The sequence below is a fragment of the Columba livia genome, chromosome 14, assembly GCF_036013475.1.
Source record: "Columba livia isolate bColLiv1 breed racing homer chromosome 14, bColLiv1.pat.W.v2, whole genome shotgun sequence".
NCBI lineage: Eukaryota > Metazoa > Chordata > Aves > Columbiformes > Columbidae > Columba > Columba livia.
In genome coordinates, this window is record NC_088615.1 from 11,169,821 (window position 1) to 11,196,351 (window position 26,531).

General features: G+C 42.3%; 1 protein-coding gene across 3 annotated transcripts in view; it reads right to left on the reverse strand.

The window, feature by feature from the left end:
- FNIP1 (folliculin interacting protein 1) overlaps positions 1-26,531 on the reverse strand; it is a 67,050-nt gene that overhangs the window by 17,565 nt on the left and 22,954 nt on the right. For 2 of the 3 annotated variants that reach the window (XM_065030004.1, XM_005503496.4), the window contains exons 2-11: positions 20,016-20,142; positions 11,427-11,570; positions 7,100-7,200; positions 6,773-6,847; positions 6,187-6,278; positions 4,424-4,507; positions 3,384-3,455; positions 2,479-2,614; positions 1,729-1,930; positions 827-912 (exon numbers count right to left, since the gene is read on the reverse strand). In XM_065030004.1, coding sequence (XP_064886076.1) covers positions 827-912; positions 1,729-1,930; positions 2,479-2,614; positions 3,384-3,455; positions 4,424-4,507; positions 6,187-6,278; positions 6,773-6,847; positions 7,100-7,200; positions 11,427-11,570; positions 20,016-20,142 — 1,119 coding nt within the window. The remainder of the gene's footprint in view (positions 1-826; positions 913-1,728; positions 1,931-2,478; positions 2,615-3,383; positions 3,456-4,423; positions 4,508-6,186; positions 6,279-6,772; positions 6,848-7,099; positions 7,201-11,426; positions 11,571-20,015; positions 20,143-26,531) is intronic. The other variant, XM_065030005.1, reaches the window with a different exon arrangement.

A 26,531-nucleotide genomic window follows, 5' to 3' on the forward strand; every position in this document is an offset into this window, starting at 1 on the left:
CTGCAACACCACCTGATCATGGCACTCAGGTAGCAAGTGGAACTGTAGAAAAATGAGTGAGCCCTCATGATCCTTCACTGTTTGGTAAAATCAATCCTGATGTCAGGATTTTCCTTTTACAACATCAGAACACTGTCTTCTATCAAGTCTTTAAAAAGTAGCTCTATGCTGGTTGTAAAAGGAGCACCCTGCCACTCCCATCTGGGAGGAGATGAATCACTTGAAACAGATGGATTTCATCTGAATTCCCTCCCCATGACTTGAACTATGGAAAGAAAATACAGTTAAATGTGCTTATCTGTGTTACTTTGTATATTAACAGTTGAATGGAGACGCTCTGCAGGTACTGATAGCAAGAGATTACAGTACTGCATTTTACTGTGTGAAAAAGATATGTCCTTCTTTGTAGCTGGTTATCTGAAGCTCCTTTAGAGCAGAACATAGAGCAGGGTAAAGGTCTTGCTTTGCTCACACATCGGGAAAACATATAATATTCCCCTAACATGACTTTGCAATTCTTTCCCCCCCTCTCAACAGGCCATGAAAGGTAATTAAAGAGGTTGCTGGGAGCTTCATTACTACCTAAAGCACAGAAAACCTTGATCGTCCGTGTCCTGTTCACACCAACCCCTGATGGATATACACACTTGGCAATATCTAAAAATACAGATTATAGTGGCTTGCTATCAATCACCAATACCTTTATTGTACTTACTTTTGCAGAAGACTTTAGACATAGTAAGTTACTTATCCTACACTAAGAAGATCATTCTAAAACAGACTTGAGCGTTTTTGAAGAAGCAGAGATAGGAGACAAACTGCTCACCTGAATTCATTCAGGGCATCAACAATTCTGTTATATGCCAAACTCCGCTGACTGGCATCAGCTGATCTACGGCTCATTTTCATCGCCTTGAAAACAATCATTAAACAGGTAAGCAACACATAGCTACAGAAACACAGAAAATGGAAAACAAAGTCATGTGTTCGACTTTACCTTTCATGCAACTGGTCATGCAAATACTCTTTTTTTTTTTTTTTTAAGTGATAAAATTATGGTGCAAGTGCCAACTTTCATTTCTGAGGAAGGATATGTGAGGCACGTGCACTTGCAGCCTCTGCTGCTCCTGTGCTTTTTCATCATTCAAGGCATAAAAGGGGTCAAAGTTTTCACCGCAGTAGCAAAGCAACCACTAAGTATTTCCTAGAAGAGAGATTTGAAGTAAATCTAACCGCGCATTTGAAACTTTGATCTTTGAAAACTTCCTACAGATCAGAATCGGGAGGTAAAATGCAGGGGGAATAAAAAAAAGCTGGATATTTATTTACAGTCTGGAATAGCCCAGAGATAGGTTCTGACCCTGTGATCTGCTGGACTCAGAATCAGCTGAAGCAGGGAGGAAGAGGAGGCCTAAAAATCAACTTCCCCTTCAGCTGGTCCGGGCCTTACTGGGAGCTTATGCAGGCGAGCGACTGCTCCGGCCTTCAGCAGTCCCTGCAGCACAAGGCAGCACGCTCTGTCCTCACCCCGCCTTGTGCTTTTGCCAGCAGTAAGAAACATCATCAAAGATGTTGTAGAGCAAAGCTCTTCTCTGGTGCAAGTCCAATACCCAACAGCAAGTTGATACCACTTTTGTAAAAGAGCAGCAGGAGTCAGGAGTTCAATCTGACAGGTCTGGGGGGAACACACAGCAATACAAGTGCAAGAATCAAGAGGACTGTGTTTACCTGTTCTATTGCACTCTTCAGTTTGTTCATGTGACTCTCAAAAAGAGGGAAGTGTGAGAAGAAGAACTCATTAAATTTGTTGTTTTCATCTTCATCTCTTGAGAGTGAAAAAATAACTCCAATTGCTATCTTTTTCTTCCTAACAATTCCTGGGCTAGGACCAGAGCTGTCATCTGACAAGTTAAAGCTTTCATCCATGGACCTTGAAGCATGGAAAAAACAGAAAGTTAATGTAATCCACTGCTTAAAGCTGTACCTTTGTTTCCTGTGTAACTCAATTCTTGAACATTTAACTTCAATAAACACCTTTTGTTTGCATGTGTTGTTAAATCATCACCTTTGATAACACCCCACTTTGCTATTTTTTACAAGCAACCATTAATTGATCCTGCAATCACAAAGGCTGGAACGAGATCGAAAGTGTGGGATTAGAATATAATATTCTAGTTCTCTCTTATCTCTGCCAGGAATTTGTGTTTTGAGTAGCATTTTAGGGCTTCTTATCCTCAAAAGTACAGCCTACAGGTTTACGTTTTCCTGAAGGCTTTCCAGTGAGTACAAAACAATGAACGCCATGAAGAAATCTGATACTAAAAAAGATCAGGCGTTGAAGTGCAGCCTGACTCACACCTCTGTAAATACCCCACCGAAAGCAACAGCGAGAGCAGATGTACATATGCAAGAGCAGAATCAAGCTGACAATGGTGGAAAATGTATGGGCAGCAACCAGCATTTTTGTTCCCAGCTCACCATCGAGGGAAGACCCCATTCTCCAAGCTGGTAGTCTGACTGCGACGCCAACGCCGCTGGTAACTGCTAGCACAGCTTTTGTTAAACGAAGAGCCCGGAGATGGAAATGGAGTGATGAGCAGACTGCTAAGAGATGCTGCAATAATAAGAGGAATAAATAAAAATCTCTCCAGAAGAAAGAGCATTTGGAAAATAATATCAGCAACCAAACGAAGTCCCTCAAGATAAACTGGCACTGGTTTTCAAGTCCCTCCTCTTTTCCTTATCTATGTTTCTTATCTGCAAATAACCAGATTATAATGACATTAACAAGATATACAAGCACTACAAGGCTGGCATCATCCTGCATCTTTACATAACAGGCAACACACAGGCTGCATCGTGCTCATCAACCTGAGTATCAGGAAATCAATTTTTTGTGGAAAGGAGTAACATTAATCACATCCTTTAACAGCCTTTCCAATCCTAACCTTAAGTGCCCATATCCTGAATCTGGGGGAAGAAGGGGGTGGTGTGGAGCCAGATGCATGTTTTAACATTACCGTCCTCCTCAGTTTGGAAAGATGACAAGTATCATTTAGAAATGCTGTAACCTTATGTCAATATCTAATTTGGCTTGTTCATTTGCAAAATGTGTTAATAAATTGCACTGCTGTTTAGATTAGCTCTGTGAGGATCCTAATGGAACACCCCTGATGCCTACAACATTTGTACATAAACATATAGGTATGCATTAACATATATATAATGCATTATATGCATTAATATAATATTTATATATAACAAAACAGAAAAATCACATTTCAGCACAGGAAAAACTATTTGATGATGTCTACATATCTCAGTGACGGATATTACTGAATATTTTTTGAGTCTACAGGGTTAACACATGGAAGTGCCATTACCAGATCTTGCGATACCGCTGTCTCTGTCCTCATTCTGCTCCCTCCCAGGCATATCCATAGGATTGCTGTGAACTGTAACACAAGGAATACCAATTAGCAGGGGAATATACAGTTCCTTTCTTGTTTGCAGATCTCCATGTAATTAATGAAACAAAAACATGCTCATTAATTCAGATCAACAGCACTGCGCAAGGCCATCACCAAGAAAGGCTGCTTAGCTGAACAAGCCAAGTGCTTATCTGAAAAGCTTGTATGTATTTTTTAGTACAAACTAAAACTAGTACACTTTGTTTCTCTACACAGATATTTTCCAGTTAAATTTTAGTGTACCAAAAGGATGCTGGTCGCATCGGTAGTACTCAGTGAAGAGACAAAATAATGACTAAAAACGAATATAAACATGGCTTCATTCATATGCCAGCATTCTCAGGTATTATATATATAATTTTTAAAGGATTTTACAACGTTGTCTTGAAGAAAATAAATACTTGTATGTTGTGAGCAGTGCACTGGTTGTTCAACTAAGCTGTAAGCTGTGCAGATTCGCAGATTGCATATACACAAGATCAAAAGTGTCTCAGGCTCAATAGTCTTTAAAGGTGCCATATTTTACAAATGTGTGTGTGAAATAAAAGCTACTCAGCCATGGAAATAAGACCCAGCCACTAAAAGCAAGAAATGTCCATTTTAAATGAACCTAGGTTAGCTTTAGTTTTTATAGTTTGGTTGAAACAAGTCCCAATCAAAATAGCTTGACACTATTGGGAAATTTTATTCCTAGAGATATGGAATCCACCATTAAATATATGCCTCTAAAACAAAACAAGAAAACCAACCAACCCCAAAGAGGACTATTAAAATGCCTGCTGTCCTCTGGAGATTTAAAGCATGGATCCAGAAAGGTGAGAGAGCAGACATCACTGTCCATTTTGTATTACAAAAAACCACAATTGAAATCTTATTTCCAGAGCTAAACTACAAATCCACACGTTTTGTCACACCGGCTAGACTAGGCACACAGCACACAGCACACTGCAAACCTGCAAAGAAAGAGGCGCTCCGGATCAGGCGGAGCGGACCTTGCTCTGAGAATGCCCGCCTGGGGCTGCAAAGCTGTGAAAGACCTACACGGCAAAACGTAAAATACACATGAAAGAATGAGGTTAGTAAAGCAGAACAGTCTGTAGGGAGGGGGCCAGGGCAGGGAGAAGATATAAGCCAACATAAATGCACAGTAACGTAAGCAGGAAAACAGCTCTTACGCTTAACAAGAACGTTGATTCAAGGATACAGCTTACAGTTGGACTATATAGTATTTACAGAATTAAAATAATAGACCCAGCTTTACGCTGTCTCCCATACAAAGATGGGGGTTTCTCTCCAATGGCTTTTTATTTTTTTAACTGAAAACTGATTAATTTATGCAGGCTCAAAGCCTCACTTGATGACAAACAGGAGATTCATCGTGGAGTACAATGTTTGTTTTATTAATAACATCCACGCTGGTGGGGTGGCTGATGAACAGTGTCGCTGAAGACGACGGGGAGGACGGGGGAGAAGGCGGCAGAAATTCATCTTAGTAGAACCAACAGAAAATTATAAGCTGAAGTAGGCTGAGAACAGTCAGTGCATCAGTTTAGTGAAACGATCATTTAGAAAATAAATGTTAGGCGTCTTGGTAGTCCATTTTAAAAGTAGTATTGGATTGTGGATATACCAGGGAAGGAGTGTGTTTAACTGTATACGACACATGGGTATTTTTAATGAGTTAATTGCCAGTCCTTCTTCCAGATTTGAAGCTACTGCTCACTCAGTTTTCTCATTATACAAAAGATGAAGGCTGCACCTCCACAAAGCTCCCTTCCATTCTCTTCAGTCTTCACTCATTAAAGGAAAGGACATGACCAGTGCTGCTATTATTTTTTTTAACCAGCATATCTAAAAAAAGCAGCTTGTAAATAGTTCCCAACCAAAACACATAGAGCCTTCTCCTGCCAGAAGCTGGTGAGAGCCAGTGAGTCAGGAGCAGTCTTTGCTACTGAACACAGGTATTAGAAATGCTGCAGTTGAAGATTAACTTCTTCAGCTATGTTACCCACAGTCCCGCTGTCCCACAACGGGAACTGCAAACAAACACTGTCCAACCAACTGAAAACTTGTGCAGTTCGATCATAAACAAGGTTTCAGCATCCTCTTCCAGAGGACAATCTCGTCACTTCTAGCCGCACGTCCTTGCACCGCGGTGCCTGCACCTCCCGGGCCCTTGTCCTTTCTGCGCGGTGGGAAGAGGCGCTGTCACTACAGAGCAGGACACGATGAACACGTGGCACTGGCTACACCTAAAGCATGCTGAGTCCAAGCCTAATAGCTGCATTATCTCAATGTGAACTTGTCGTTTGGATCACGCTGGTGATACAGCAAACTTTTGCCACGTGCAAACCACAACAAAAACCTAAAAACAGAAAAAGTGAGTCCGTCTCTCTTAGATTGGGCACCTCATTCGATCATGCACTGTGAAAAATCACAGCTGAAGTCTGAAATGAATACTGAATATTAAGAAAAAGGCATTTTTTAATCTTCCTGACTTAGTAAAAGGTTCCTACAATGTTATCCTGGTTTTGTTTAAAACAAGACAGATTCTTTTTTGGGGAATTTTTCATTCAGCTAAGTTCTTGTAAGTAACCACACTTTTCTGAAGTTCACTGCATGTTTTTCGGACACTGTTTGCCCCAGAGCTGATAACGGTAGCACTGGTATGCAGAAGAGTTAGAGATAAAAGGAAATGAAATCTGTTTGTAATTACCTATGTTCCCAAGAAGTCCATTCATAATTGTACTGTGGTCAGGCTTTAACGTATTGCTGTCTTGATTAATGAACTCAAGACTGTCCTGCAACCTATAACAAACATCAAACATACAGGAAAATCAGTGATTTGCATTTCAATAGAATACAGTGTGACTTCATTATAGCTCAAATGGAACGGGCAACATAACAACGCAGGCTTCCACCCGAGAAAGCTTTCATAGCTTAAGCCACGTTCTCAGCTGGGTCAATTAGTACAGAGAAAACTAAACACTGAACTCTCCAAATCCAGATGTTTTTGTCACACTTTCTTCTTCAACTCGGACTGAATTCCCCAACTCCAGTGTTCTGTCTGCAGGTATTTTGTACCTTACAACACCAAGCTTCACCACGTCGGCATTAGCAGAATGGTTCATTCATTCACTTAAAGCAAACTGAGGTGAGGACACTAATGACAGGATGTGACAAACCAGGGAAGGAGAAGTTACTTTTCTAGAGAAAGAATCTGGAGAGTCCAGAAAAAGGTCTCTGTGTTTTTACATTCATCTGCTTATACGCGATAGAGATACCATTTGTAACAGACTCACGTATTCAGACTTCCATAGATGCTGCTTCCAGTGCGAGCTGTGAACACCTTGCTGAGCATCAGCTGAGGAGGTGAACTGCAGGAGAAAAAGGACGTTGTCAGTCACAAACCCAGCGCTAAGACAGGCTTTCCTTTCCATTTCACAACCCGCCAGGTTTCACAGACCTAAACACAACGTAACACCCTTTTGTGCCAAAAGTGATATCAGAATAACTTTGAGGCAAACAGAGAAAATCCTTTTACTCTCCAGTTGTGGCATTAATTCATTAGATATCAGCACCAAGGAGTAAGTCTTCCGAAAAGACCAGCAGTAAAAATATAATCTTACCGGATTTGGTGAATTTTTAACGTGGAGCCCTTGTAGCTCATGGCCACGGAGCCAAACATCATCTCTCCAAGCATGTTAGCATCTGAGGAGCACCGAGAACCCTGCCAAAAAAACCCACCAACATTTGCTTTTAAGCATTTTACAAGCACACTTCTATTAAGGTAACCTACGACTAAGGAAAATATTGTTTATTTGAAAGATAAACACAAAATATATCTTGCTATAACACTGTTGAACATGCTAAGTTGAACGGTTCAATGAAGGCACTGAGCACAGAAAGTGATCTTCACACTGTCTGTGAGCTGAGTCACTAAAATCATCCAACAAACCCAACCCATCTACGGGAGGCACTGAGTCAGCAAATTTACATGTTTTTAAGAGTGTGATAACACACTTTACTGAATAATAACCATTAAGCCTAAACCTTGTGTCTGCTGTACAAGAAGAATCCCAAGTTCACTAAAGATCTTACACAGATTGTGCACTGGAGCCAAGGTGGCCCAGTGCTTTTCTGACAAAGACCAATTCATAACCCATCCATGGACGGTATTTTACAGTTGGCGCACCTCTCCCCGGTGTGCTGTGACAGTACCAGCAAAGGGCTGCAGCGTCGCGGTGCCAGGGTTAAGCTGAGCATTTCCTGCTCTGGTTGGTGAGAGTTCGCTGTAAGGCACACGGGCTTACACAAAGCAGGAACATCTATGCAGCATCATAGGCTAGATCAAATACTGCAAACAAAACCCTAAAATTAAAATGTTACTCAGGGCAATCAACTGGAGACTGCTCAGCTGACAGTCATCTTATTTGTGTGCTCTCAATGACTGAGATTACCGTCCCCTTATCCAGGGCTGCTTCTTCTCTAGGCAAGCAGAGTATTAGTGCTGGCTCTCTGTGCCTTGCCCTCAATAATTGAAAATATCGTGATCTTTCAGTCGCAGAGCTCAGGCAGTCCGCAGGTGAGGTATTGTGCCAAAAATCAGTACATTGCTTTTGAAGTGCACTATAGCTATTCACACTTCCTTAGAGTAATCCTTCAAAAAAAAAAAGTTCCTAAAACCAGTCAGAGACTGGTTTGTGTTTGGAAAATGCTAAGTACCATTTCTCCATATCTCTTATCCAAGCTCTGAACAACCAGGATCTTCACCAGATTCCTACACAGGCATGGGACAGATTTCAATACTTTGCCCAGCGTCAGGCAGCGGGCTCAGAGCACAGCCAAGCACAGGGTGTCCACACCACAGCTCCTACCAGGAGTAAGGAGCGATGTGAAAACGACTGCTCAATGTTTCTGCTCACCCCGGCCCACAGAGCAAGGGCAGGAACGGAGAAATGCTCATCAGGCAAAAGGCAACACACTTGTAACGCTTTTCAATTTTTAGCTCTTCTCAAGCACTCTCAATTAAGATGATGGTACTTTAACAGACATACCGTTAACCTCTGGAATCTGCTGTCTGTGCGAGAAAGATAGGTGATGGCTAAGGTAGCAACCACAGTTACAAAAATGAGGATACGATGGCAAGGTTTGTTAGTGACAGGGCAAAATGTGATCATTACCCGGATCTCGGAGAAATTTCCATCTTTCCCTCCCAGGATATCCCACTGCCTGCGGGCACCGGAGGCAGTTCTGGAAAAACTGGACTTTAACATCAGCCCGTATGACCCAGCAGCTCCAAGGAAATACAAGCATGGATGTTAATGGCTCTAGGAAATGACAGGCCTGCCAGCATCACGAAATTGTGAAGTAAGAGCACCGCAAATTACTACAGCCAAACGTTATGATTGTTATTTTTAAATCTGCTGCAGATTTCCAACTGAAGGACTCATTCTGAATAAATGTCAAGCCCTCGATGGTTGGTTTGGGTTTCAACTTTCTGTTACTGTGAAAATCTAATTCCAACGCTGAGGGAAAATACTTTAAGATAAATTGTTGATTTTCATTGTCAAGCAAACAAATAAAAATAAAAAAGGCAAGTGAAAATCAGGTGCTTTCTAATTTAATTATAGGGGTTTCCCTTTCCTCTGAAAGACAGACGCAAGCAATGCTGATGGCAAAGAGCATGATAAGATGCACCCATGGCAAGTTTCAGTCTGTCATTTCATCTACACTTAATAATTTCACCATGCATAACAAGATGTACATATTTAATGCACTTAATACGGAAACACTGCTACAGCTCAACTCTTTGAGCCTTCAATGCTGCAAAATAAAGGTCACTCAAGACCAAAGTAGAGTGCAATCAACTGAGGAAAGAGGTTAAATATTAAAAACTCAAACAAAAATAGCCAAGGAGCATCTGGCAAAACGGGCACAACCCCTGGCACTGACAGCCTGGACACAAACCTGTTCCCTAGGTCATATTTACAAGCTCACAAAAACTGATCATAAAATACACACAAGTGTTTGTTATTGCACATTAGCATATTGGAGGGAATAAAATTTGCATTATTTGTAAATTACATTTCTGAATATGATATTTACAGCATGTAATATTCCACTTATTGCACCTATTGTCCTATCAATAACTACATATGTAAATTAAAAATGCAGTACAGATATAAATGTCAAATGCCATGATCAACAAATCAGACTTTCAGTCCTTACTAAACTGACAAGCAGGTCCAGAGGTAACACTGGTGTCATAATGTGCAAGTAATTTACTCAAGCCTAGAACCACATTCAGCTTCATCTTAATGGATTCCAATCATATTTGTGAGGGATCTAGATACGACATACATAAAAACACGGAAGCGTGGAACAAACCCCTGCATTCCTCCTTCTAACTAAAGTTGCTCATGTATAGTCAAAGTGCATTTAAACATGAAAACAAAGAACTATTTCAGTCCTTTAGCTTTGTATTATTAGGACTTCCATTTTATAGCTTTAAAAAAAAAAAACCACCACATACATACATGCAAGAAAAACAACTTATAAACGCTGCAAATACATTAACTGACTTCGGAGGTTACCAGACAGAGTTAGAGGATAGGAAATGCCAGGCTGGCTGAAGTCTGGACAAAGCCGCTCTGGCCCTTCTCCATCCAAGACACAAAATTTCATCGTGCAGTAAAGAACTCCCGTACTGATGGCTCTCTACTCACTGGGGAAGACCGGAAGGGGGACGGGGAACACAGCAGATAGTTTACAACCAATACGCTGTGGAAGATCAACTTAAGCGTAAAGTTTCTCGCACGCTTTCTGAGCCGGTCACAGAGCCACACATCATTTCAGTTCAACTCAGTAAGATTCTAAGTGATATGGGTGAGGAAACCGGGACTTAAAAGGGAAAACTTTCCACAGCTCTAAAATATACTGTCATGCGAACCACTACACTTAATTTCCTTTAACACTGACCAGTGTTTGCACAGAGCCTGCCCAGCCAGCCAGTTTCTGGATAGTGGGGGCATCATTTTTGTTGGTCACACAATACATGAAGGAGTTTATTTTGTGCTGGAAGGAAGCTGCTGACAGAAATGTCTCTTCCTTCCATAACCTCAGCTAAATGCTCTTCCAGGAAGGGAGGAATGGAAAACAGATCTTCAGGCACCTTACTAAAGCTGTGGAAAAGAGCGTGATGAGAAAGAGAAAACAAGAATACACAGCTGGCCAAATATAGCGGGAGCTAACGTGACAGTGGGAAAGCCAGCACTGAAAGGTTCTTCATTTATATCTATGGCAGATTAAGACATCAGTAGTCCTGTACTTCAGAACAGGCTGTGGAGATAGCAGCTTCCCTCAAACACACAATTACTTCATTACAAAGAGTGGAAGGGCTTAGTTCTATTTTAGGGTGGCTTAATATAAAACACTTGTGATCCATGGAAGGAGAGATGACAGAAATATATCCGTGTCAGATGACTCCAGCTACTCTCCTGGCCAAAATCTCTTATGTAAAATGTACCTCAAGTGCACTGAATCCCTTGTTATAAAGCTGTTACAAGGACTATCCCTACAGATAGCACGTTTCTCTGTTATTGCCCTGATATTTAGCAATGAAGTAAAATAAACTACCTCACCTATACCAAGATAAGATATTTGTGCCAAGTCTGATCATACCAAACGAGTTTTACCACCCGAGTCATAAAACAGAACAAATGCCCTGGCGAAACTGCTGCCATTCTAGACACGTCTCAAGAGAACCAGCTGGTTGGTTTTAGACTGGTTCAAACCCAAAGCTGCAGAATTAAACATTACTGAGTTGGGACCAAAGTCTGATTTTGACTGAAAACTGCTCTCCACTGCCAACCTCCAATTTCAAGCATTTTACAACACTCACCTGCTGTTAGCATTCGACATGGGTTATGCCAAAAAAAAGGAAGAATGACTCACCTGGTATTTTGGGCATTGATCTTTTGGATCAGAGAATGAGGAGGATGAATTGATTGAACTATCCAACGAAGAAGAGCTGTCTCCTCCGGGCTTCAGTTGGCAACATTTCCCAAAGACTCTCACCTGAGCATCGCTGCAGAGTTTCTGAAATACAGACAACATATGTGCCACACTAAGACCCACGACTCAAAATCACTGTTCAGGAGCACTGCACTTACCTGTTTAGGTAAGATATTTAATGGAAGAAAGGCTTATGCCTCAGGAAAATAGTTTAACAGAATATTCATTGGTGTCTCTTGCAGCCTGGCTCTAGGGAAGCAAGCTGAGCTCCCAATAGCCTGGAGCTAACAAGTCACTCCAACTCCCATTTTCCTAAGAAGCCATCTGTCTCTGAAGCTTTAGAAATGACTTTTTTAGTCCTGCGATTAGGAGAAAGGATGGTATCAAAGTGCTCAAAGGAAGGATGGTAACAAGAGGCTCCACCTGTCATGTCGCTGCCTGTGCCCACTGGGGTGGAGGTGACACAGGAGCATGATGAGCCACATCATGATGTACAAGAAAACACAGAAATTAGGGATTAGCAAGCAAAACCACCACAGAATTCAAAAGAGATTCATGTGACAAGTGGAGAGAAAATACATTGTTTTCATAGTCCTCTCCCTAGCTGTGTCTAAGTCTCCTAGTCTTCTTAAAGAGTGGCACAGAGGTGACATGTTCCAATGAGTGATTTCTGGTAGAGATTCAGAGAGAAAGCTCAGCAAAAAGGGGAGCTAAGAGGGCCCAGATGGAGCTGACAAATGGCAAGGGTGGGATCTGTATTACATATCACTGGCACTGGAGATGCTCCATGACTGTTTTGTTCACTATTTATAAACATTTGTGATTTCCCCTGCAAATCTCAGCACCCCAAGCAGAATCAGGATCCATGTTAGTTAATGCTATTTACATTACCATTAGGCAATTCTCTTCACCCAAAGGTCTCAGCGTACTTTTCACATACTCATTACACTTCAAAACACTCGCATAAGGCTGACATTATTTACATTTGCTAGTGGGCAGCACTAGGAGACAGAAATAGTCTACGCTGCTCAAAATTGCCTACTAATTCTGCTCTAAGACTTTCTAAATTAACATTTCCTATACAAACACAAAACCAGTAGAGCAAGCTGGAAGAAAATCTATGGGAAGCAAAGTTCAAGGGACAGATGGAAATCCAGAAGTGCTGTGATACGTCACAGCTTCATCACTGGACTCCCAGGTCCACATCACAAGCTCCCCCTTCATTCAAAAACACAAGCATGTCTCAAATCTGTAATAGCTATGGAAAAAAAAGGAAAAGGCAGATGGAAAAGTGTGAAATAACCATGGCATAGGGTGTTAACTTCATGACTCTGCTCAAGTATCAGCAACGACTATACAAAAGACAACTGTCCTTACTGCCAGGCGGGGTTTTGATGAGGGACAAGATAGGAATCCCACACTGCTGTCCTAGGCTCTGCGGGCCACCTTTTTTCTTTATTTTTATAAAAAATCCCACCCCCGTTTAGGGCCAGGTGGCTTTTATTTTGCCTTAACTGCAGGTGAGATTTAGCAAAGCAGCAGAAAACGTCAGGGATTACGGAGCTCCAGGCGGCAGCCTGCCCTGCTGCTGCCTCTGAAAGCCTTAAGGAAAAATGTGCAGACAAATCAGTAATTCCGTGGTGGAGGGGAAGGAAATATTCAGTAGCCACTGAGTCCTGGGCTTTACTGACATATAGCAATATCGTCTTCATTACCACATCATGGTGTGTATGTTGAATTCATGCAATATGCAGATTTGCTAATTGCTGGTATCTGTGGCTTGAGCACAGTACACAATGGCTGGAACATGTGAATGATCATCATATGACTTCAGTAGGAACTCGTGAACTGGAATTGCATTTTATCTCTGACACAAACAACAATGTCCTAGGCTAGGCAAGCATCATGTGATAAAACCGCATAAAATCCACAGGGTTACAGAAGCTTTTGCAGGCAAACCACATTTCAGCTTGCATTTTCCATCAGATGTTGAAAGTTCCTTCTACAAAGTTACAATTATAACTAAGCTTCCTCGAGACCGTAAAGCCAATAAATGCATTTCTACAGGTGAAAAAAATTCCTGTGCATTAAAAGAAAAAAAAAAAAGGCTGTTTGCCAATTACTTATTTTTAACTAATTTCTTCTCATTATCACTGCATTTTTCTGAACAGTATCCTTCCCCAGATCCACTGGGGAATCTGGTATCTTGACGTAATAGTTGCCTAATTTAAATAGTAAACCAGGAAAATGGCTGTTTGGTCTTTGCAGTGAAGTTTAATAAACCCAAGACTCCTGCAAGGAGTCTGTCAAAGAGGTCAGAACCTTTCAGATATCAACTTGCGAACAGTAAATCCCTCCTAAAATGCAGATCACTGACAAATTGTGGTGTTCGCTCTTTGACAAACTTAGCATCTATGTAAGCATAACCGGTTGGACAATGAGGTAAGTACCTGCAATGCTGCTATCCTCCGTAGTTTCTGACTCCAAATATCAATGAAAGGGATGTTAGAAATCTCAAGATATTATGCAAAAGAGTCGGATTACTTGCATTTCAATAAAATACCCCAAAGATGTTCAAGCCATGTTTCCAAAAATAAAAAAGGCAACCTCATTATTTAAGAACTGTACGAGAGAAAATCTCAAAGTTGTGGATTTTCTTTCCAAACAGACACAGTTGCAACAAATCAGATCCCTGGGCAAGGTGCTGCTGGAGTCCCCCGCACGCTCCCTGTTGCTGGAGAGCAACACATCTGCTGGAAGGATGAGGTTGGAAGGATGAGGATGGAGGGATGAGGATGGAGGGATGAGGATGGAGGGATGAGGATGCTGCAGGCAGCCGCCAGTCCTGCCCACCACGCTGCTCTCCCCACTGGGCTCACGCTCTTTGTTCCTTCTCTGCCAACTCGCTGCAGATGCCACCCAGCTCCAAAGACCCCCTGGCAGTCACAGTTCTTGCATGAGAGGTCATCACTTGCTGAAAGTCTTGGAGACCTGTCAGGTAGTGCTGCAGATAACGTAGAGTAAAATGGCTTTATAGTAAGACGGGGTACAAAGTAGTTTTCTCCTACAGTTCTGCTTCTGGAATATCTTCAGCTCCATCAGCAAAGACCTTTAACTCTTTGCCGCAAGGTCTATAAGTTCCTCAGTAAATGGAAAGAACGTGCCCAGTGCTGTGCACAGGAAGAAGAATTTCTGCTGGGTGAGTTTGAGGTTGGGGATAATAAGACAGTTGAAAGGAGCCTGGTGCATTGAACTAAATCCAGACTGATGTGTGTTAGGGCTGCGAGGGGCAGAAGGAAAGAGAAATGTCATCATATGTTTTACTCTTTTCTACCTCTCTGTAACAGCAGGTGCTCAAATACCACTGTGGTAGTGGTATAGTGATAGAGAAATCTATGTATCCAAGTGAAGTTGCCATTTTTTGAGAGCTCTGTACTTCATTTCTAGAGCTGGTTATTCAGCAAAGATCAAAAAAATATTCCAAAATAGATAAATTAACTCTTTTGTTTTATTAATATATATTTGAGTGCTGCTCTAAATGTTTAGGTATCTTTCTTAAAATGCAGCCGTCAGGTGCTACATTCTCCCTGTGTTTCCAGAATCATCAAGTTCCTCTATCACTCACAGGTCAGTGAAAGAAGTAAAGACAACTCTATACTCTGCCACTTCACTTGTGTTCTTCCATTTCTGTTTAGAGGGAATACGCACAGCAAAGAAGGTGCGACTTGGTCTTCGTGCTCAGCCTGAGTCACTGCAAACCTGCCCACCGAGAGCCAGAGTTCCCATTTCACACAACTCACCCAAAAGCAAAAGGCTCACTAATTACTAATCCCTCAAACCAATTTGCTGCTCAACATTTATCCAGTGCTGAAGTATATTAGAACACGTGGCTAATCCTGGCTTGTTTAAATCAGCATGCCATTTTTCTCCTTTGGGATAAAGATGACATTTGGAGTGAAAGAAATTGCCACAGTAGGAGACTGAGTATCATATGACCTTTCAGTTAAATTATCCCAAAGACAGAGATGGCCAGGTTACATGGCAAAACCAAACTTTTTGCTCCCCAAATCCAAGTCCACTATTGCACCTCTTGATCTCAAATTCTGCACCCGGGGCTACTCTTTCATTTCTTAAAAAAAAAAAACACAAAACAAACCCTGTTTCTGAAAATCCTCTTCTGACCCTGGGTCCTGGGAACAAGCCACTGTCCTTGTCTGATTCCTTGGCTTTCCCCCTTCCCAGCCAAACCACCCAAACTCTGGATCTTTGCTTAGTGCAGAGCTTGGCTCTTGCTTTCTTTCCTCGCCCCTCTTCCTCGTGGTCCCTTGACACTTTTCTTCTTCCCTGGACTCCACAGCTTCCTCTAGGCTGATCTTTAGATCTAGGAAATCTTTCAGCTTCTTACTTGTCCATCAGCACATTCCTGCAGTCAAACCCAAATGCTGTCTTGTCATAAATCATGAGCGGACATCATAAAAATGGAAAATGAGCAGTTAAATGAGATAACTAACCCCCGTTCCTGAGCTCATTCTGCCTGCTCCAAGGAAAGCCTTGACACAAGATTTCCCTTCCCACCTTCTTCTTTGGTTTACTCCCCACTTCTCCCTCACGCCACCACTTCTGTGCCATCCTTACCCCAGCCCTTGGGGGAAAACTCCTCATACTTCAGCTGGTCTTTGCACGCTGATATTTTATGGCGATATAACCCATGTGTCACACAACACTGGCGGGAGAGTAAAATACAACTCGGTCTCTGTGTAAGGTTCGCGTGAATGCAGTGTCAAGGTTGAGAAGCCAAGCACACCAGGGTCAGGAAAGGCAGAGCCAAGGCTGAAAGCTCAGCACTGGCTGGGTTGCTTGGCCTCTGCACTTTAAAAAGGAGAAGGAGCCGCTTGTCATGCTTGATTTGAAATTCAAACCGGGCTGGGTATTGCAGCTCTTGGAGAAGTACACCTGTGCTCACACACAGCTCAAGTTGGGAGCTTCACACAACCCAACGGGCGCCATGCAGGGAGGTGTCGGAGCAAAACGAGCAGACAAGCAGAAATGAGTCTGCCAGTAGCAATCAGTCATAGGTTGTAATACTATCACCTGCAAATCAAGTAATACTGTCTCATTAGAAGTGAGACATTTCTTAGTATGAGGAGCAAACTCTGAAGTAACTCTCTAGAGGAGATCAAACCCACCAGCTTGCCCATAGAAGTACTTTGATACCCAAAAACTCAAAGGATGTGGATGTTTGGGTGCGGACTGAAGCATCACTAATGCCTACTCCTCATATCACATGCTGCCCTGGTACACTCAATATGCAAACGCCTGTCGTGATACATTTGTTCATTACTTGAGTGTCACAGGGCTGGAAAGGGCAGCCACTGTCTTCTGGGATAGCCTGGCAGAGCTCAAACAGGAGATCTGCCCAATCTTCTGACGCTCATGAGGCCACCAGCCTTTCAGCTCTGCTTGCAGGGCCCGGCTGATCAATAGCCCATGCCCTGGAAAGCCGGGGAAGATCCTCTCCTGCTCAGCACCAAAAAAGGTACGGGACTCACAGAGGGGAATCTCTCTGCCTCCCCCAGGCCAAGCGCCCGCAGCTGCCCGAGGCGGACCCCTGCCTGGCCTTGGGGAAGCGCCTGGCACAGACCGTGGCCAACATTCCCGGTGCGTGGCCGCCAGCCCTCCCAGTCACCAGACTGCTTCTTGGCTTCGCTGGCCAAGTTTAACTCTAGAAATACCTGAGGAAAACATCACTTCTGCGCAACTAAACTATTTTAATGGCAATACTGCAAAGTCTCACCTGCCTTCTGTCTGTCTCTGTGCAACAAGACCTCCCAAAATTCTTGTTTACCTAATATTTAGCTTCGTTGAAGACAGGAAGAGGCTGATTTAATAACTAATTAAAACACAAACCCTTTATTTGTGTTATAGTCACATATCCCTCATGGATAACATGAAGAGCCCAACTTGGTGTGAGCACAAACTCTGCAGTTTTCCCTCATCAAAGAGCCAGAGCCTACTGTTTTATTTCTTGAAACATCTGTGTCTGGAAAGGTTTGCTCTGATGCTCCTTACATTTTATAACCATACCTCCTCTTACAGAATTCAAATGGCTGAGCGACATTCAACCTTGATCCACCACACACAACTCTCAACATATGTAGACATTAGATATATACAGCAAAGTACATCTCACCTTGCTGCAGGCATACAGCTCTTAAATTACAATTGCATTCAATTAGACAATTTTGTTACACATCTCAGAAGCATCAGAAAATAGGAACTGAAGAGCACAGCAACATACAAGAAAACTGGCACCCTCTGGGTTCTCTGCATTAGACTGATTAGATTTCAACCAGAACGGCCGGGCCATGGCTAGGCATCCTTGCAAATCTCCCCCCTAGCGTTATTTGTAAATCCAGAGGTATAAATCACCTTAGGAAAAGGAGGAAGGGGGAGAGAGATGCAGAAAGCGTTGGCCTTTGGGAGGCGGTGAACAGATACCCTTTCAGAAGAGAGAGTGCCCAGCCCACACACGTCTTGCTGCAAAAGGGCAAAAGTGCTTTGGAATGTGCTTAGAGCCAAGATCAGGCTTTGTATAGGCAGGGTGTGTCTTTGTTAATGAAAATCATGATAACGAACGAGAAAAATAAACGATGCAATTCCTTGAAAATGGCCAGTACATACTGCTAGCTGTACAAGCCTGTACTCAGCTTGCAGCAAGTCGAGCCGAGGACTCTTCTGCACGTTTTTACCTGCACAATGTGTTGGCTACTGCAAAGTTTTGTTTTACGAGGCAAGTTTTGCCTGATGTGACATTATCTGAGTGCTGCAGCAGGCAGTTATCATAGCAAGCAAACATTTCAGTATATTCTCTTTCAAAGCCTCCTAATAACACAAAAAAAGAAGAAATATATCAAGTTACTAGAGATGAGTGGTGAGCATTGCAAACACCCTGGGAACAGTCCTCTTCCACCAGTCTCACATACTCATTTCACAGAGATGGTGAATACAGCTATTTCCCTCTCCCCTCCCCCTTAGCAAAGAAAAATAAAGCAGAGAATAATATGGAACTATATTAGCTTCACTATCAGCCATTTATTCTGTTGCTGTTGAGCTGCCACAGTCCCTAATCTTTCTGAAATTAACCAAAGCAAGTGAAGTTTGCAAGTTCACTGTGCAAGTACAGATCTATCTTAAAGAGGTTTTAGGCTTTCAAGAAATCAATTGAAATATGGCAAGAGGATTTATACTGTACAGTGTCTTTTTATTAATGAAGCAATACTTTAGAAGTAAAGAAGTAATAGTAATAAGCATAGCCAGCAATTTGTACCAATAAACCACTTTAAAGAACTCTTGTCTTTAAAAACCTGTTTTCCTGGCAAGAACACCTACAAGAAGAGGAACCTATAAATTATAAAGTCATTCTAACAAGTTAAAATTAAAAAGAAAGCTGTATTTCGCTCAACATTTGTGAAACCTGCTTTACCTCACAAATTCTCCCAAAGTACTAGGAAATTGGGATCTTGATTCATGGCTAGAAAAGTGTCAGAGTAAGCGATGGAGAAGCTTGGAAGTCAATGTCTGGTGAGACACAAACTGACTCTCAGCGTTAGGATGTGTGGATGGACCAGGGTGAGAAGCAGCAGGCTGGCAGCACTCAGCAACAGGCCGGAAGAGTTTACAAAGCTGGAAGAAAAATCTTCTGGATGCACTCCAACACCCAACATGAAAACCAGGGCTTGGGGGTAACACGTTATCTTGTGTACTCCTGCTTACAGAACCTAGCAGGTCCTGCGGGTAAAAGCAACTGGGATCATAAATTTCAGTTCATGCAGTGCTTTCTGCTTGCAGAGCTTAAAATGGTTTGCAAATGTTTTTAGAGATGGTGAAAAGGAAGTTCAAAGCAGCTAAATAAGTTGTCCAGCCTCACATAACCACTTACAATAGCACTGTGGCTAGAAATTAATCTTCTGGCCAGAACACTTAGAAGGAAGTATCCTCATCTGACTGAACCCATTATGGTTTCAACTAATAGATTACCATGCAGACCATGCCAAAGGGAAGAAGAGAGGAAAAGCTTTCAAGTAACTTTGTGTGAAAAAAACTGTCAGCAAAGCACAGAAACAACAATTGGCAAAAGCTAATCAAGCAGGACAGAAGAGGACACAGGACTGGGAGGACCTTTTGACTAAGAATGCAGACCCCACCATGGCATAAAGCACAGCCACAGACATCAGTTTCTGCCCTGCCTCAGCCCCTGCATTGCCAGCTGCAGCCCCAGGATGGAATCCTCCTCTCTGGAAGAACAGAAAGTAGAAGAGCTCAGTAATAAAAAGATCGCTATAGTAGTTAAAGCTGTTAAGAGTGGAATCACTGAAGCCTGAATACTTTGCAACTTAACAGGCATTTAAATATAGCCCTGCATATAACCGATGTTTAAATGTTAATGAGAATAAAATAGAACATTTGTGATCTATCAACCTTACAATTTAAAAAAATACAGGCTATAAGCACATAAAGTAAAATACTCACCGACACTGAAACATCCTCTATTTTTCTTTTAGCACTGGAGTCAAACAGGACATTCCGTCCTCTTCTTTCACAGTCCTGATACACAATCAGTCGGATCTGACTCGGGTCAAACTCCGGCAAAGGCCAGCTTTAATCAAAAAAGAAAAGAGCAGAAGGATCAATTACCACATCTCTTTATTACACTGTTCTTTCAACATTATCTGTATATCCAACTTTATTAAAACATAAAATCCAGCAAATACAATGTCATTTCATAAAACCCTTTGATCCCATAGCCAGAACTATGCTTTTTTTTTTTTTCTTTCCCCTACACTTGTAAGTAGCCAAATTACACTGGCATAAAAGGGCACCAATCCACTACAACCATTCCACAACAACGTGCGCAGCATTACTAGCTCTTGTGCTCCGTATCATGATATTTAATGTTTTCTTCAAGCTCTAGCTTCTTGAAATTAAATTCACAGAAGAACACAGCTTTTGTGTTTAAAGACAAAAAAATGAGTCCCTCATCATTGCAAGCATTAGCTTGAAAGCATTCACCATTCAAAGGAAAAACAAAAAAAGTAGTATACATTCACACTGACCTCTCCCTTAAGTAATGAATTTCTGCATTTGCAGTCATGGGTTTTCAGCCCCATGGGCTGGCAAGGCCCTGAACTCCACAGCTGAAAAAATGCAAGATACCTTTCCTAACCTTCTTCGGGTACTAATAAACACACCATGATGCTGGGGAACACAGAGCCACGTGCAGCCTGGTCCTGACTACACTCAGGTTCTTGCTGCATTCAGGCTTAGAAATAATCTCCACTTAAGCCAATACGATTGAAGGCTGTGCTGCTGCGTGGGTCAGCAAAGCTCGCACCCCAGTTCCTCCCAACACACCTCTTCCCAAAGCGCTGCTGCGGCCAGGAGCAAGGACAGGACTCTCCTGAGCCTCTGCCTTCCCCAGAGCCGCTGACTCCACAGCAGCTCTGCACAGGGACAACTTGCACAGCTGGGGCCTGACCACCGTAGCATGATCTCGCCTTTATGGTTGCTTAGTAGCCAACATCTTACATTTCCATTTTACAAAGCCAGTCATCACTTTAAAGCCCAGCAAGCATTGTTGCCCATGGGCTCGGAAATCCATTTTCACTGATAGCTTCTCAGTTCTTGGAAGATAGGAAACAAGATGCCTGTTCTATCCACGAAATGAAGAGGAATCATCTTTCAGCTAGTACGAGCCATTTCCTAGATCAAATGAAATTCTATCTTCCTTATCCTTGGCTTTTAGGCAAGCGGTGTTAGCATAAAACAGCAAGGTGGGAAATGAGGACCTGGAACTTTCCAGCCATTAATGAAGGATCCAGGCTCCCAGTTCACAAGAAGCAGCTGTATATTTATTTCAGCAAAAAAGACACCCATAAATGATAATGGAGATTAAAGTAAACCTGGCATGCTAGACTCCAAGGCTATGGTAAATTCCCCCCAACCCCCATCCTTCTAATTCACCAACCAAAAGGTTTCCATCTCTGCGTCGATGCTTTATCTCATCAGTATGCTAATGACAATTTGTAACCCAACAACTTCTTTAGTGGGTCACAGCAGAGAATCAGTTTGATCACCAAAGCCACGGTTGCCTATCAGAACTTTGTAAGACTGTCCAATATAAATTCAAAGGCTTTAGGCTTAGTGTAGTCCCAGCCAGGCGAAACTAAGCACCGAGACATACAGTTACTCGCTCTCTTGAGAGAGGAAACTCATTTGCTAATCTGCTCAGCCCCACCATTTAGCAACAGGAAAGAAAAACAGAAGCTGCAGAGAAGACAGTGTGCAACAAATGTCAAAAGCAACTTATTACAAGAAAAAATCTTGAGCAATTTGAAACTGAAATAACTTGATGTCTAGATTTGGGGGAAAAGAGCTTTGCAACCTCTCTGTTAGGGCACCTAAGGCCACGCATTGTCCATGGAGGTCCATGCCCATGCCAGGGGCAGACTGCAAACTGAGCAAATTCTGCACCAAAACACAAGCACAGCGACAAACTCAGAGCAGCGCTTTCATTTATCGAGGGCTCAGCTAATAAGCCACATCTCGCATTTCTGAAAACATGAGGAAACAAAATCCATGCTGTTTGATGCACATTTGGGGAGCGTTACTGACAGGCCCATAGGCAGCAGAGCTGGGGACAGTTCCTGACTTCTGCTAAAGGTGAGGAGACGAATGAGACCGTGGACAAACCGGCTTCCCGGAGGAACCATCTCCTTAGGTTTAAGTGAAATCATTGGAAGTCAGGAAACCAATTTTATTTCCAGATAGGCCACTGTATGTGACAACAACAACAACAAACTGCTTGCCAAAAAAGTGCTTATTGCTTGTTCCACCCTTGCAATGTATTCGCACTCAGACAAAAGCACATCTTCCATTACCTACTACTTTTGATATTTGACTTTGAAATTACTGGCAAAGAAGGACAGTAGCTGTTCCAGATCTTAGGAAAGTCTACTTATAAAAAGCTCCCAGAGCAGATTACACACTAAGAGGAGAGAAAGCTAAATATAAAACTCTTGCTGTATTCAGAAACATATTTGATCAAGGTAACAAGAGCTTGTTTACTTCTCAGCTTCTTCACATGACATTTTAACTTTCTCTAGACAAGCATTTAGTAGATATTATCCATCCTAATTCGTGATAATTCCAAATAAGCGTTATCTGTGTTACATAATAGAGTCCTTAAGGACATTTTGGCCTTGCAAAAACATTCCCTGGCAATAATGGGCCACTTCCCAAACCAGAAGAAACTTTTAAGAGAGCTGGGGAAAGTTCATTTAGACAGACGGTAAACAGCGGCCGACTGGCACCTCCAGCTCACCCACCGCTCCCAGCCCGGCACATTAGTCTGGGGGAAGTGGGACGGGGAGAAGCTCTAAAGTACCATTAAGTGCAACATCTGAGCAGATTATCCCCAGAAACGTACAAATTCCAACATGCAATGCACAGGGCACATTCTCAAAACAAATATAACAGGGCAACACTCCAGCGCTGCTCCTCAGGGGGGATGAAAACTGACCTAGATCTTCTGAATATAATTAGTTCTGTTTATAAATGGAAACTAACTCTGACATTTAACTGATGTTTTCTTGAGATTCTTGCAGGAAAACCAGGAGACATAGAATCAGACGTTCTAGTAATGTTAATGAAAGGTGAGTCTCCGTCTCCCACGCTGTTCTGGAAATGACGGCTCTCTTAATGAGGACGTTTTCCTGCGCGACCTATCTACCACTCTCTGATCTTTCCTTGAAACTGAACATATTCAAAGGAAAACAAAACCAAACCAAACTCCAAACAAACAAACATGAAAACTACCATCAAGAAACACTCAACAATCTCAACACAGCGGAAGCGTCTGTGACTTTTCCACAGTCAGTGCTGTGAGTTCACATCTGGTGCAAGAGAAGAAATAGTGATAAACAAATTACAGGGTGTCTCGAAAACATGAACCCAGTTTCCAAGCAATTTCAATTTGACGGTGGGTCCGTCTTTTTGAGACACCCTGTATTTCTGAACAGGCCTGTGGAGATCTCCACTACACCAACAGTAATTCCTCTAGAATGAGATGTCCAGAAACACCCAGGTATAGAACAGGGTAGAAATCACCAATGTAGGAATGCTGTGTGGGATATTTCAGAAGCAAATCACACAAAACCAGATCTCTGGGGGCCACCTGGTCCAACCCCCCCCAGATGCTGATGCAAGTACAAAGCATAAAAGAAAAGGAATTATTTGGGACAGAAAAGCCAACTTCCACAATAAAAAATATTAGAAACTAATAATAATGAAATCAAGGCCCGAAAAATGATATTTTAATGCACGTTCACACTTAAGCCCTACAACTGTTCAGCTCTTCTCTCTCTTTCACCCGTTTTGTTTTCCCACCTTTTTCATATTCAACCAGCAGGAATATTATTTGAAGTTTACATTTACAGATCCTTTACATGCTTCCTGACACCTCTACTGTGACTTGCATGGCAATCCAGAGCTCCAAATTCTCTCCAAGGATGGATTTTCTCATCTATCTAATGCCTGGAATTTATTACTGCTATAGATATTTCTCAGCAAGAGGCAGCTGAATGACTTTAAACTGGTATTATTGCACTCTGTGCTAGTTTTAATAGATGAAACGACAGACACAGAAATCTTTCGTTACCACTCCACCAATTAAAAGACAAGATTTTTCCCTGTAATTGAAAGCAAGGACATTCTTTCTTCCTGATTTCTACTACAATATGAACAGCACCTCTTCATTACATTAAGGGTTTAGTTTAATACTATTTTTCTTCCTGCCCGAGGCCTTACTTTTAAAAAAATGTCATACTAATACAGCTTAGGTAGTATCCAATTACTTTTTAATAATTAACACATATATTTTAAAAGTCTTAAAGAAAAGCAGTTGAAGCAAACTGATGAAGATCTTAAGCAGGCAGGAATTGCAAGAGAGTATGCTAAAAAGTAAAGTTGCTCAAAACCAAAATATGACTAATCATTGAAAAAGTTAAGTTGAAACTATCAGTCAAACTATTGTTTTCCTACCTCATGTTACCCATAGTTATAAAAACTGCCTGGTGATGAATCACTTCCAACTATTTTTAAATGCATCTACGCAAATGATATTTATAGTTTATGCTAGCTTATCTGTTCTGCGTGTTTTTCGTGCTAGCACCTTTCCGAAAGGCTGGCACAGCGGCCAGGGCAGAGGGTCCGGCAGGGCCACCTTGCCCCGTGCCCTCCGCGCCAACGAAAGGTCTCGCTTCACCCCAGTGGGAGAGCAGCACCATAGAGGTCCAGGGAGCCCCAGGACCCATCTGCAGCTCCTGCAGACCATGCTCTTCACATCTCGTGGTTGTTATGGGGGTGCTCAGACCCAGAAACTTCTACGCAAGCATTGGACTGACCACCGCTCTCTTGAAGAGCTTATATTAATACAAGACTGTTCCACTGGTTGCACTCGGTTATTTTGGATGCAGATTGTCTCCGTGTTCCACAGAGATGCGTGTTCACATCAAAGCATGTTCACCTGTACATATAAACCTAGCAGATTTAGGATCCTGCAACCAACCATCAGATCATACCCATCTCGCCCCTGACTGAAAGGCCTTTTCCAACAAGGGATTCCTTACTCCTGCACAATTCTGTTATACGTTACTGGATTTTTTTTTCTTTTGGCTTTGAGAAGATACAACAAAAGCTGAGTGTAACACACACGGGGGGTATTGTGCTTATTTTAATACCTTCTTACTGCAATTCAATAATCCATTTATTATTTGACCATTATTGTACAAGGACAGCTGTGCAGACCTTTCTAAAAGCGCATAACTAATTTGGAAGCAACGAAAACAGCAATGTACGGCATGTTAATGATGCTTCCAGCTTTCCAACACCATCCATTAACCTTTTTTAAAGAGGCACGGGCAGGCTGTTTATTTTTAATAACACCTGAAACGCAAAAAAACTTTATCAGGATTCACATGATAAGGATGACCCAGACTGCATCACCAATTCGCAAAGCTGGCACTTTCAGCAAGAGCTTCCATTTCAATGCTGGCAACATAAAGTGACCATAAGGCCATGAGGAGGAAGAAGATCCCTAAACTAGAGAAACCACGGGATCTATACTTAGAAAAAAATTTGCAAGATGATTGTCTTTACAAGAGCTGAGGTCACTGCAGGGCTGTGTGACAGTTGTGGTAAACGCCTGCTGATTCTGCAGAGAAAACCAGTGTTTGTGACTTGACCAAGGCCGCAGAGGGAGCCTGTGACGAGTGGCTGGAAGGAGTTTACCAGCACTTTAGGTGATGTGTCCTCTCCCTCCCATCTCAGCGGGGCTTTCGCAAAAGGCAAAGGACCTGGACTCTGGGTAGCCTGGAAGGACTGAGAGACAGCGGATCCTCTCATGGAGAACCACCGGTGACAGGTGACTGCTTGCAACGCTTACATTTTCCAGGTTCATCACAAGGAAACGACACGTCTTTAAAAGAAAAAAAAATCCAAGCCACCCCTTTTTTGTTTTTGAAGGAGGGTGAGCCGTCCACAGGCACTGCAGCACCACAGAGGTCAGCTCCATCCTACAGCTATAAATCTGTCTCACTCATTTACCAGCTTAATGATCCTCACCTTGAATAGCTGCATTACTTGAGCTCCAGGAAACTTCTGCTGCTTATACTAAGCACATATTGTACACTAGGCACACATGCAGTCAGCCAGATATTTCGCACTCGGTATAATAAACTCGGACCTGAACTTCGGTTGGTTTCCAAGGTCCTTGGCTCTGTCCAATTCTTCAACTGTACATGAAGCTGACTTTGGTTTATTTTCATTTTTTTCACTTGCCTCTCTTTAAGATACCAAATTTTTACTCTAAAGTCCAATACATGAGCCAGATGCCTTTCCACAAGCAAAAAGACATAATATATACAGGTTAGGTGCAGTCTAGTCAACACATTAATCATAATCTGGAGTGTGATACTGAAAATAAGTAGG